The 12,087-nt window shown below is 67.7% G+C and overlaps 1 protein-coding gene across 5 annotated transcripts in view; it reads right to left on the bottom strand.

Moving 5' to 3' along the window:
- PIEZO1 (piezo type mechanosensitive ion channel component 1 (Er blood group)) overlaps nucleotides 1-12,087 on the bottom strand; it is a 99,919-nt gene that overhangs the window by 43,209 nt on the left and 44,623 nt on the right. For 4 of the 5 annotated variants that reach the window (XM_075939877.1, XM_075939874.1, XM_075939875.1 and 1 more), the window contains exons 3-9: nucleotides 11,481-11,603; nucleotides 7,878-7,920; nucleotides 7,211-7,355; nucleotides 1,453-1,612; nucleotides 1,094-1,307; nucleotides 629-800; nucleotides 84-191 (exon numbers count right to left, since the gene is read on the bottom strand). In XM_075939877.1, coding sequence (XP_075795992.1) covers nucleotides 84-191; nucleotides 629-800; nucleotides 1,094-1,307; nucleotides 1,453-1,612; nucleotides 7,211-7,355; nucleotides 7,878-7,920; nucleotides 11,481-11,603 — 965 coding nt within the window. The remainder of the gene's footprint in view (nucleotides 1-83; nucleotides 192-628; nucleotides 801-1,093; nucleotides 1,308-1,452; nucleotides 1,613-7,210; nucleotides 7,356-7,877; nucleotides 7,921-11,480; nucleotides 11,604-12,087) is intronic. The other variant, XM_075939878.1, reaches the window with a different exon arrangement.

The following is a 12,087-nucleotide window of genomic DNA, read 5'->3' as shown; positions in this document are numbered from 1 at the left end:
CAGGGGGAAGGCCAGGGAGGGGGGGGCTCCCTGGGGCCCCCGGGCCCTGCTCCAGACCCCCGGGGCCAAACTGCCCCTCTGACCTTGGTGTCCTCGGGCAGGCCGTCTGCCGCCCTGGGCCAGCTCTCCAGCTCCACCAGCTCCTCGCCCTGGGGCTCCGCCACGGCCTCTGCCGACTCGGCCCTGGCTTTCTGCGGGGGGAAGAGCCACCTCAGCACCTGGCTCCCACACGCAGGCTGGGCCCAAACAGCAGGGCACAGGGCGGCAGGCTCTGGAGGCCTGGGGGGGGGGTCTCCCCACAGCCAGCTGACTGGCGCGGGAGGACCCCTCCCTGCCCCTCACGCACAGCCCCCGCCTCCCGCTGGCCTCCCGCCCCCTCCCGCTCTGGCCTGGCAGGGGCACCTCGCAGCTCGGGGTCTGCGCACACGGGCACCCCCCTGGCAGGGCTGGGGGAGGAGAGCGGGCGGTGGGGGGGGAAGCTCCGGCCCCGTCATGCTGCGCAGCCAAGCGTGACGTGAGCCACCGTCAGCCACTGGCACCCAGGGCAGCTCCAGGGCAGCTCCGGGCGGCCCCTTCCCTGGCGGGGCAGGGGAGCAGACGGGGCCCCCTCCGTGGGGCCCGGCCTCACCCGCTCAGAGGAGTCCAACTTCCTGAGCTTGAGCAGCGAGGCCAGGGTGAAATAGAGCAGCAGCAGGATGCCGGGGCTCACGTAGACCGGCCAGGGGTGGCGGGTGTCGAGCCGCAGGGCGTTGGGGTGGCTGCAGTTCGCTGGCAGGACGATGGCCTTCAGGCCGAAGACCCTGAGGGAGGGAGGAGACGGCGTGACCCCCAAGGGGCAGAGCGAGTGGGGCTGGCAGGCCAGGCTGGGGACTGAGGCTCCAGCCAGCAGCTCTTGCTCATTCGTGGGCCCGTACTGCTGCAGCGGGCGGGGGGGACTGGGGTGTGTGGGCTCCGCAGTGGGGAGAGGGGGACAGGGGCGGGCTGGCCCCACTGCAGGAGGCAGGGATGGGACAGGGAGAGGGGACGGGGGACGGGACAGGGGGCCCTTCAGAGCCCGGGGAGGTGGCCAGGCCCGGCGCCGGGTCCCGCTTACCGTGCCCAGATGCCGGCGGGGGGGAAGAGCCCCTGGGCGAAGGGCGCCTGGTAGCCGTAGATGCAGAGCAGGTGGCCAGCGGCGAAGACACCCACCATGACGCCCAGCGCGTTGAAGCCCAGGTGGCTGATGGGGAAGTGGCAGGCCCACCAGGTGCAGATGCCCACGAAGAGCAGGAAGTAGACGCTGGAGAAGGCCGATGGCAGCGTGATGCCTGGGGAGCGAGGCGACGCCGGCCTGTTACCGGGACTGCCGGGCAGGGCTGGGGACAGGGGCTGTGCCGGCTGGGCACCGCCCCCCGCCGCGCCAGCTGGGCCGAGAGCCCTGACTCAGGCCAGGCCCCTCCACCCGCCACCTACCTGCCAGCGCCAGCAGCACCATGGCCAGGCACTTCCCAGCCGCCAGCAGCAGCCAGTGCACCTTCACCCGCAGCCTCGCAGCCAGCAGCCCCGTCGGCCTCCCGGAGGCCTCCTCTTCCACAGCCCCTTGCCTGGCCCGCCCGGCCAGCGCCTCCTCCTCCTGCAGGGGACAAGAGCCAGGCTGGGCCCTTCTGCCACTGGGGCCCACGGCAGAGCCCCTTTCTGCACACCCAGTAGGAAATGCTGCATGCTCGGGGGGGGGGGGGAAGCACAGACAGACGCCCCCCTGCACACACCCTGGCCCCGCAAACCAGGACTCAAGGGTAAAGGCCACGAAGCTCAGAAGGAGGCAGACGGAGCCGGGGGCTGAGGGCAGACAGAGGGCACGGCACACACGTAGGAAGGGTTAGTGCAGGGGGCAGGACTACCATGTTGAATCTGTGGCAGAGCCAGGGACGCGGCGTGTGACAGTGGGTAAGTCACTGCCCCTTGCTGTGCCTCAGTTTCCCCATTGTCCACCTGCCCGCGGTGCCCCCAGCCTGGCGACCCTGGGACGCAAAGGGCTCCAGCAGAGGGGCGCAGAGGCAGGCAGAGGGCACAGGCCGAGTCGAGCGATCGAGGTAGCAGGACACCAGCCCCGGAGCCTGCCAGGTAGCTGCCCTGCAGATCGGTCTCGGCTCAGGGCACTGGGGGCGGGGGATCAGAGCGCGGGAGCGGAGCCCGTGCTCAGGGATCAGTTACGCCGGCGGCACAGGGCCCAGGACACCCGCTGGCCCTACGGGTGGGGGAGGTCCTGTGGATCTGGTTTCTGTGCCCAATGGCCGGGCACGTCTAGCAGCCCCCTACCCCACGCTCATTGTAAGCAAAGAGCCCGCAGGACCCAGTGGCCAGAGCCAGGGAGTCAGGGGCTGGGCCTGGCTCTGTCCCTGTCCCTGGGTGTGCCACGCCCTGGCTCCGTGCCTCAGTTTCCCATCGGGGACCACCAGGCCTGCTTTGCACAGGCGGTTGCGGCTGCAGGATAGAGGTGGCAGGCCCGCCCCCGGCACTCCCGGGGCAGGACGGAGAAGACAGCGAGCGGGGCTCCAAAGTCCCTGCTGTTTCCCCGGCAAGGCGGGCGAGGGACCCGCCGGCAGAGGAGCCGCTGGAGCCGCGAACTCCACCTGCCTCTTCCTCTGTGCCAGGAGCTTCCAGGCATCTCAGACAGCAGCCCCGCTGCGGCCACCCAGGGCCACCCGCCTGGGGAGGGCACAAGGGACAGCCCTAAGCACACCGCTGCCAGCCTGGTGTCATCTCAGCGAGCGCCTGAGAACGCCCCTCAGCTCCAGGGCAGGGGCTGCTCAGACCTATCAGGGGATCGGAGACACCCCCTACCCCGGCTCTCACCCAGTGTCCGTCGCAGCGGCTCCACGCTGCACCCTGAGCCGCACCCCACCGCAGGGGAAACTGAGTCCCAGCAGGGGGTAGAGACCCTCCCGCAGTGGCAGGGAGGCAGGGGCGGAGCTGGGACCGTGCCCCACCCACTGGGCAGCGCTGCCTCCCGGATGAGGCGCCCAGGCCGTAATGCCCAGATCCAGGCCCTGGTGGGTCTGGTTCAGACCGTTGGGCGGGGCTGACCCATGAGAGGGGTCGGCCGGCAGGGGGCGGGGGACTATGCCTCCCCACCCCGTGTTCAGCGGGGCCCCCCAGGCCATAACCGGCACCAGAGTCACACAGCCCCAGAGGATCTCGGTGGGAAGGCGGCCCCGACCCACGGGGGGCGCTGGAGACCAGCACATTGCAGCAGGCACTTGGCTGTGGCCAACTCACGGGCCGCCCGATCCTCCCGCAAGCCCTGGCTGCGGCTCCGGAACCAGGGTGTGGGAGCCAGTGGCTCCGAGCCCCGCACCTGGCCTTGTTTGTCTCATCAGCTGCTTGGAAAACAGCACACAAAGCCTGTTTGTCCTGGCGCTGCAGCCTGGGTTCCCAGCACCGAGCCAGTTTCCAGCCGCCTCCCGCGCCGCTCTCCCAGCCACGGCTCCAGCCGCAGCCTGGCACGTCCGGGGCCTGGGCTCGGGCTGCCAGGTTGAGATGCCTTCACGCGCGCAGACACTGAGCAAGGGCTGGCTGGGACCCTCCCCTGCAGCCGCCCGGCCCCTCCGCCTGCACTCAGCCCTGCGGGGCCAGCAGCAAGAGGGGCGCAGGCCCAGGGCCGGGGGCGCCTCAATCGTATCCAGGGGGGCAGCCGAGCTCCCCGCAGGGCTGGATGCTGGGATGGGGTCCGGCTGGCCGGGAAGCGCTCCCCACGCCCTGGCTTAGCCGGGCCCTTGCGGCGCTGGGCTTTGCAGCTAGAGGCCCCTTGACTTTCGGGGCGAGGCTTTCGCCAGCTATTTCCACCTCATCCAACCCAGAGCGACACGGAGCACAGCGCCGGGCACCGCCCCTCGGCAGCAGGGCCCCCCAGCGCTCTGCAAACCGGCCCAGCACCCACCGCTAAGCCGCCCCCCGGCGTTTCCGCCTCGTTCTGCCCGCCCCCTGGCTGGCCAGGCGGGGGTCTGTCTCCGGGGGTCAGGGCAGAGGGCGGGGAGAAGCCTCTCCATGGTCGCTGAGGGCAGGTGGCCCACCCCACAGCTCTCGGGGACCGCGGGCGGCGGGGGGATAGCAGCCGGAGAGCCTCCATGACCCCGTCTCGTAGCGCTTTCCAACCCCCCCCCGTGCGAAGCCTCGTGCCACGTCCTGGGACGCAGGGCTGGTGGCTCCCTCCCGGCCGTGGGGCACAAGGTCTGCTCTCGGCCAGAGTCTGTTCAGCCCTGCAGGCTACGGCCCCCCTCCAGGTCTGCGCCTCGGCCCCTCCCAAGCCAGTTGGGCAGGACCAGCTGCCTTCCACCATGAGAGGCTGGCCGAGGCCCAAGGCATGGATGAGCTAGCCTCCCCTGACTGCCACTGGGCGAAGCAATCAGCCCCTTCTCCCCCCGTCAGCAGGAGCATGAGCCCCCCCCACACATCCCCAGCGCCATGCCCGGCGGTGTCGCGTCTGCCCCTGGCCGGGAAGCTGGCAGCTGACGCTGAGCTCAGCAGCTGGCAGGCGCTGGCGTTCCCCTTCCAAGCAGAGCAGGCCAGGGCCAGATCCCACGCCCCCGCCGCCCGCCCAGGGGCCTGGCCACAGCCCACGTGCCCCACGGCGCTGTCGTTGCCCCTACCAGCGCCCCGCGGCCCCCAGCAGCGGTCGCAGGGGGTGTCTGCACACGGCCGCTCCCGCGCAGGGCCCAGCTCCCAGACAAGTGTCCCCAGACCCCAAAGGGGAACGTCCTTCCCGCTCAGCTCAGCGCACTGCCCCGTGGCCCCTGCCGGCTTGGCGCTCTCTGCCCCGGCCCACCCACCCCAAGGGACCACAGCCCGGGCTGCTCAGGAAGGGACGCGCAGCAGAGGAATGTTCCAAGGGGCCGGGGCCAGGCACAGCCTGGGCACCGCTTCAGACGACGCCTGGGGCTGCCCACGCAGCTCCTGGAGCCCCGGGCACTGCTCCCTCTTGGCAGGGCGGCACTCCCAACCGTGCCCTACCCCGAGCATCCAGGGGCAAGGAGGAGCAGCAGGTGGGCCCCAGCTGGTCGTCACCCGAGGCCTTTCCCACCCCCTGGCCACTCGCTGCCTAAGTGATGGCCTCGGTCCAGGCGCTGGGCTCAGTGGAGAAGCAGGGCCCGCCCAGCCTGCTCTCTCTGATGGCATAGCCCTTCTGGGACAGGGCACGGGCACCCCCCGGCAGGAGCAGTCTGCAGGCTCTGGAGCTGCCGGTCCAGCACCTTGCACCAGCGGCACGCAGCCGAGAATCAAATTCCTTGTGCCATATACAAGTAACCTGTGGAACTCACTGCTGTAGGGTATCAGTGAGGCGAACAAAGGTTCCAGCTGTCTATGCACAACAGCATGGAGAGTGCTTGTTGCTAAGTTACAGTTACAAGCTGATCACCCAGGGTGCAGCCTTAGCTAGGTGCAGTGAGCTTTCCCCACCCTCCCCGGAAGCACCGGAGCTGGCTGCACAGGAGTGGCCCACAACGTGCCCCAAGTCACACGACAGGCGGCGGCAGAGCTAGGAACAGAACCTCGCTCTCCGGACCTCCAGCTCCAGGCTCCATTCACTGGACTGGGCTGCCTCCCTTCGGCTGGGCTGCCGTCTTCCCTTCGCACGCGGCCAGGCCCTGGCGTGCAGTGAGCAGTGTCAGCACACCTGCCCTGGCCAGCGTGGGGACACCAGGGGAAGGGGACAAGCCTGGCTCTCGGGGGAGGTCCGGTGCAGCCCCCAGAAGGATCCTGCACCTTGTCCCGGCCCCGGAGCGCAAGAGCCCTTCGTTCATAGCAGGATTGCAAGGCCGGCCGGGCAGCAGACACCTGGTGCCATCTGGAACGTGCCAATCTCTGAGGGGCAGCTCTGCCAACGGGCACGCCTGGGGGCTCGGCGTAGGAGAAGCTGCAGACTCGGCCCTGCAGTTCGTGCGAAGGGCTCCCCCGGAGGCAGCGCTGCCAGACGCATGCGGCTCCCAGGGGGACGGCTCCTCGCGGGCTGATCCCATTAGCACGTCCGCGCCGCAAGTGGTCTCTGGAGCTTCCTTGCCCGCGCGCTCCCCAGGCGCCCAACCGGCCGGCGGGAGGAAGCCCGGCTGCCAGGCTCAAGCAGAGCGCCAGGCTGCACAGCGGGGCCCAGGTGCGCCAAGCAGACGGGACAGGCCGCTTCCCTGCTGCGGGTTCCCGGCCCCTTGAATTCCTCCTCGCCTACAGGAAGGGAGGGGTCGGCCAGGAGCTGTGTTAGCCAGGGGGATGCACGCTGCAGGAGGGGCGTTAGGGCCGGGAAGCTACAATGAACACATCGTTTTCCAGCTGGCTGCCGCCCGCCACCCCAGAGCGAGCTCCGGCGAGCATCCGCCAGGCCTGAGGCCCAGGGGAGGGGCAGGGCACAGCCGTGGCAGAAGCAAGCCCGATGTGGCACGAAGATAGCTCCCCCCATGCTAAAAAGGGAGGTGTCGCTGAGGGGGCACCGCTGCAGCCGGGCCAGCATTCCCAAGGGCCACGCAGCCCCCTCTGGAGATGGCCGGGGGGGCCCCGTTCCACAGGCAGGATTGCTCGGGGCACAGGGACAATCCCACCCAGCACTTCCCCTCCGTGGGCTCTGGAAAGTGCAGGGCAGTGGCTGGCTAGGAAAGGAAACAGGCCAGCGGGGGACCCACGCTCCCTCTCCCCACAGCCCAGAGGGGTGCTGCCGACTCCATGGCCGCAGTCTGGAAGCCCCCAGCGGCCAGGCCTTGGTTGCGTCGTGGTCTAAACACCAGTGTCATTGCTGTGGCCGTGCCCTGTGCAGGACAGCTCGCCGGTGGTGCGGGGGGGCTGTGCTGGACGAAACCTGACAGCCAGCCCGGCTAAGGCACCGGGAAGGACCCTGCCCAAGGGTGGGCCTAATAGGCACGCGGGGCGGAAAAGCCTGAAGCCTCTGCCCCCCACTTCCCCCCTGCAACCAGAGCTGCAGTGACTGATCCAGCCTGGGAGGAGAGGAGCGTGTCCCGTTGCCCCCCCCGGCTGCCCTGGGGCCAGAAGGGGAAGGAGGGGGGGGGTTGGGCAGCCGGGCGGAGCAGCTGCTTTACCGTCATCCTGCCTGGCTCCTGCGGAGCGGCTGAAACACGACGGGCACTGCCAGGGCAGAGCGCAGCCTCAGCAGCTCCCCTCCTGCCCCAGCGCCCGTCCGTCGGGGCCCAGCAAGCTCCGCCCACGGAGCAGCCTGGCGCCAGCATCTCACCTCAAGTCGGGGCTCGAGCGACTCCGGCGTCCGGCCCCGCGCCACGAGGCGCCGGCCCAGGCCCAGGCAGATGGCGGAGACCAGCAGGATCCCCACGTCGGGCGCCACCAGGCGTACAGAGTTGGGGATGTCGGTTAGGTCCAGCCTGCGAGGGAACAACCCGGGGGGTGTTACACACTCACCGACCGCCAGGCCGCCCCTCGCGTGGGCCATTTTACACGGAAGGGGAGCAGGGGGAGGGATCCAACCGGCTCAGCAAGGTCCTGGGAATGGCACGCCAGCGAACGGGGCTCGCATGCCACATGCTGCTGGGCCCCCCGGCGAGCCAATCCCTGCACCAGGCCCGGCAGCAAACCAGGACTAGGAGACGCTTTAACCGGAACAGACAGCGGCTCTGCCTTCGCCCTCCGCCAGCAACGTGCCTGGAGAGTCACTGCGGACACAAACGGGCCCTCCAGGCTGGCCACCACACAGTGCTTCCAAGGAATGGGTGACACCCACTGAGGAGACCCCCCCTAGGGGCAGGGAGCTGCCTTCGGAGCGCTCCGGGAATGCCCAGCTGACACCCGATCACAACAGCGGCTTGGCTCTCCGAGGGGCGTGCACGGGGCCGTGTGTGAGAAACCCGCCACCGCCAAGCGCCACGTCGCCGAGATCTGCCCCTTACCTGGTGACCCCAATGTGACGGGCGAGCGTTTCCCACGTGCTGCCTGTGGGGAAGCAAGCAGAGAAGGGGTGAGCCTGGCAAACCCACTGGGAACGGACAGACGCCAAGACATTCCTGAGTCTGGCAGCAGCTGCTGGGCAGCGGCGGAGCAGGGAGCGGGTGAGAGGAGGCACGGAGCCAGCAGAGCGGATTCGCAGCAGGTGGCTGCCTGCGGTAACTCACCGGCTTGACCCTCACTAATCAAATGGCTCAAAACCAGAACGTTTCACTTACAGTAACAGCGTGGCCAGAGGTGGCCTGGCGCCCCGCCCTGGGCGTGCCAAACGGTGCGCACAAATTGGTGCAAAGCTACGGCACGGGAGCGGTCAGACAGCTCGTTCCGCCCCCCGCTCTTTGCACACTCAGTCAGGGTCCCGGAAAACGCTAAACGTTCTGCTTCACCCAGGCTCAGAGCTCTCGAGCTCACATTTACACGGCATCTTCCAGAGCCGAAAGCACTTCCCAGACGAGCCACGCAGGGACTGCTTTGCCCACCGCTGAAATGCGGCCACCTCAGGGGTGGAACGCGGCAGCCAACCGCTTCCCAGCATCAGCTGAGGAGGGGCTACGAAGGATCTCCAATCTAGCTGAAACTGCAGGGGCAGTTAGGAAGCCAAGTGCGCCTGGTGAGGCTGGTGTCAGGGCCGGACTCTGGGGAAGCTGCCTCATCCTTTGCCCTGCGGCGGATCCCCCGGGGTGCAAATGGGGAAGGCGCACGGGGCTGTGGCCACACTTGGTGCAACGCAGACCCAGCAAGGATGGACGCGAACCTTCGAATCCTGCCCGCCCCCTTCCCAACGTGCCCCTGTCACGCAGGGGGTCCCAGCTGGGAGCACAGCCCGGCTGCCTGGGCCCCGACTCTGGGCCCTGCTATGTCTGAAGAGTCCGGAGGGGCACAGACGGGTCCCTTGGAACAGCAAAGAGCCAGCTGCCACCGGCTCCAGCCACGCACGTGGGGACCTGGTGCTGCTCGTGGGGCTGCAGCCAGCAAAGCCCTTCTCCCCATCAGGCCTATCAGCCTGAGAAGGGCAGGGTGCCAAGAACAGTGCGAGGCCCAGAAGGGCTGTCCGGGGCTCAGCCGCCGGGCGCTTTGCAGCCGTTCCATGGCACAGCCTGAGTGCAAACACGCCAGCCGCCCTGCCCCACGACTGCCCATCTGACTGCTCCCTGGCCCAGCAGTGCCCCCCCAAGGCCTGGCACGCCAGGGGCTTTCCTCTTCCCACAACGCTCGCCAGGGCCAGCCCCATGGGACGTGGGGCGCGGGAAAGCCTCAGTCCTGACTTCACATTCTCCCGCCTTTCTGTCTCTTTCCCGAGGGGCCGGGCGGCTGTTTCATGGGGCCTCGGCCGTGGTGCAAGGCAGGCCGAGGTCTCCGCACGCCAATCCCTGCCCTCGTGCGACACGGTTTGATGTCGGACGGCGGCTGGGTTACGTTGATACCTCCATCTACATGGACAGAACGGGATGAACCGGGACCACTGCTCGCTGCCCAGCTGCTGCCTGGGCCAGACCAAAATGGGGCACCAAACAGTCCCGGCTCAGCTGACCCAAGCCTCCCTGCCCCCCCTCACCTCCCCCGCTGTCTGGAATGGAACAGGCGGGGGGCAGGTACATCTCCCTCACCTCAACAATTCAGGGAACCGTGCAATCGGATTGGCCAAGCATGGTCAGGTGATGCCCAGCACACAGCTATATCTTGGGAGAATTCCAGAGGACACACAGTCAAGGCTCAGGAGGACCTGCCTGCTGGGGACAGGGGTGGCTGCACCCCCTTCCTTCTGGTAGCTCCCTCGGCCCCCACTGCATGGGGGAGGAAGATCTGTAGGGCCTGGGACAGGAGAGGGCCCAGCGGGAGCACTGGCCGCAGGGAGCACGTGGCTGGGAAAAGAGGAAGGTTTGGGCGCAGGGGGACGGTTCTCCCCCCGGCTTTCCAGGAAATGGTTCACTGGCGTGCACTGTACGCGCTCCTGACCGGCCAGGCTGTTCCAGGGGAGGGGTGAGAGGCGGTGGAACAAGTGGAGGAAGCCAAGCCTGGCTTTCCATAAGGGAAACAATTTCCTCCTGCCTCTGATCTCACTCGGAGAAGAGGAACGGCTCTTGCCAGCCCCACCCCCAGTCCCAGAGTCCAAACAGACTCCGTGGGCCACAGGCAGAGAGACTCCCGTGCAGAGAGAACAGCAGGGGCTGGAGGGTAGAGGCACATGCCAGCCCGGCTCACCTGGCTCCAGCCTGCGCCCAGCCAGGGGTGCTGTCCGACAGGTGCTAAGTCAAATCGGGTGGAGATGGGGGCTTTTTGCAAGGGAGCAGAGCACGGGGGCCCAGGATACGATGGAGCCAAGCCGGTAGTGGCTACTGAGATGCCACAACTATGACCCATTGCCCCCAGAACAGGGAGGGGGGTTGGATCCTGCCGGATCCTGGGAAAGCGTGGAGGGAATCCCTGGCCAAGACCGGGGAAGTCACCCTGCCTGCCAAATGCGCGCTTGGGCCGGTCCCTGCGGAGGAGATGCCGGAGCAGCGCAGCTGCGCTCTAGAGAGCTCAGGTCACATCGCCTGCCTGGGATCGCTCGCCGGCAACTCCGCTGCTGTGGCCACGGCGGGGGAGGGGGGAGCGTCTGGTTTGGGGCCCGCTTGTGGGTGAAAGACGCGTTCGAGCTCGGGATGTTAAAATGCGGTTAATCGACTCGTCGAGTAGTCGATGGGATTTCCATCGACTTCTCGACAGGCACGTCTGCGTTCCTCCTTTGCAATGTATAAGAGCCGGCTCTTGTACATTTCAAAGGAGGAATGCGGAACTCCGTACAGCCCGGGGGCCAGAGGGAAGTCCCGCAGACTCCGGGCTGCACGGGGGTGCCTGCTTTGAAATGTAGAGTCCCCAGCGAGGGCTCTTGTGCATTTCAAAGCCATGGAGCCTGGGGTGAACGGGGGACTCCCCAGCTGACCCCAGTTCCGTGCGGCATGTCAGGAGAACCCGGGATTAGCTGGGGGCTCTCCCGCTGACCCTGGGTTCTGGGGAAATGCCGAGCAGAGCCCGGGATCAGCTGGGGAGTCCCCACCTGACTCCGGGTTCCGTGCGGCATTTCTCGATTCCAGGTTGTGGGGAAATGCTGCATGGAGCCGATCCCCGGGCTCCGCGGCTGCCCCTTTGAAACGTGGAGGCAGCGTTTCAAAGGGGCAGCTGATCCCGGCTCAGCTGTGTGGTGCTGCCGCTTTGAAGTACCCCTTCCCCCCCCTTTGCTGCCTCTGTCTCAGAGGCAGCAAGGGGGGGAATCGACTAGTCGACAGACTATTTGATAAGCAAATGTTTATATCAGATAGTCGACCTGTCCTTCACATCCATAGTTTGAGCCCTTGGGGGCTGGGAAGGGGCTGAGTGTCCCGGCCATGCACGTGCTGGAACAGGCCGGCCTGCAGAGCTCGGACCCACGCAGGGAAGGAGGGGTGTGAATGGGCCCCATCGGGCTGGGACTGAATATGACTGGCTGGGGCTGGGGGAAGCAGGGAGCCTGCTGCGGATCCCTCTGAAGAGGCCCCAGCTGAGCCAGAGGGGGGCTGTGTACTCACAGTTCTGGCCCAGCAGCTGGTCCAGGCCGGGCACCGTGTACAGGCATATCTGGAAGACCAGGTGGGCAATGAGGAAGAGAACGCTGGTTCCCAGGAGTGCTTGGAGGAGACGGCCTGTGTGCCCTAGAAGAGACAAAGGACCCTGGTTATTCCACTCACCCACCCTGCGGCCAGCAGCCTTGCTTTACAGAGGGGGAGACGGAAGCTGGGGGACTTGCCCAAGGTGCTGCACTCCGACAGTGGCAAAGCTGGGATCAGCACCCCAGTCCGCCAATTCCACACCTTCTGCTGTAACCACTACACCGGGCAGCCTGGGGACGGCGCCAGAGCCCGAGGCTGACCATCTGCATCGCCCAGCTGCGTACGTGAGCCCCAGCTCGCTGCTGGGCCAACGCTGGCCTCGCCCTGCCAAGCCGCTGCCCGGCTGGAGGGGCTCAGCGCATGTCGCAGTCGAGCTGGGACGAGTTATTCCCACGGTCCAGCAGCGCCCTCGGTCGCCCACGCCCTGGCCTGCCCCATAGCTCCCTTCGCAACCCCTTGGCGTCTGCACCGTGGGCCCCTCTTGGGACACGCTCTGGCAATACCACCCCCCCCACAGCACTCCTCA

This window comes from Pelodiscus sinensis, chromosome 12 (assembly GCF_049634645.1).
Source record: "Pelodiscus sinensis isolate JC-2024 chromosome 12, ASM4963464v1, whole genome shotgun sequence".
Lineage (NCBI taxonomy): Eukaryota > Metazoa > Chordata > Testudines > Trionychidae > Pelodiscus > Pelodiscus sinensis.
The sequence above is the reverse complement of the archived record's forward strand: the minus strand, read 5'-3'. Positions and strand labels throughout refer to the sequence as shown.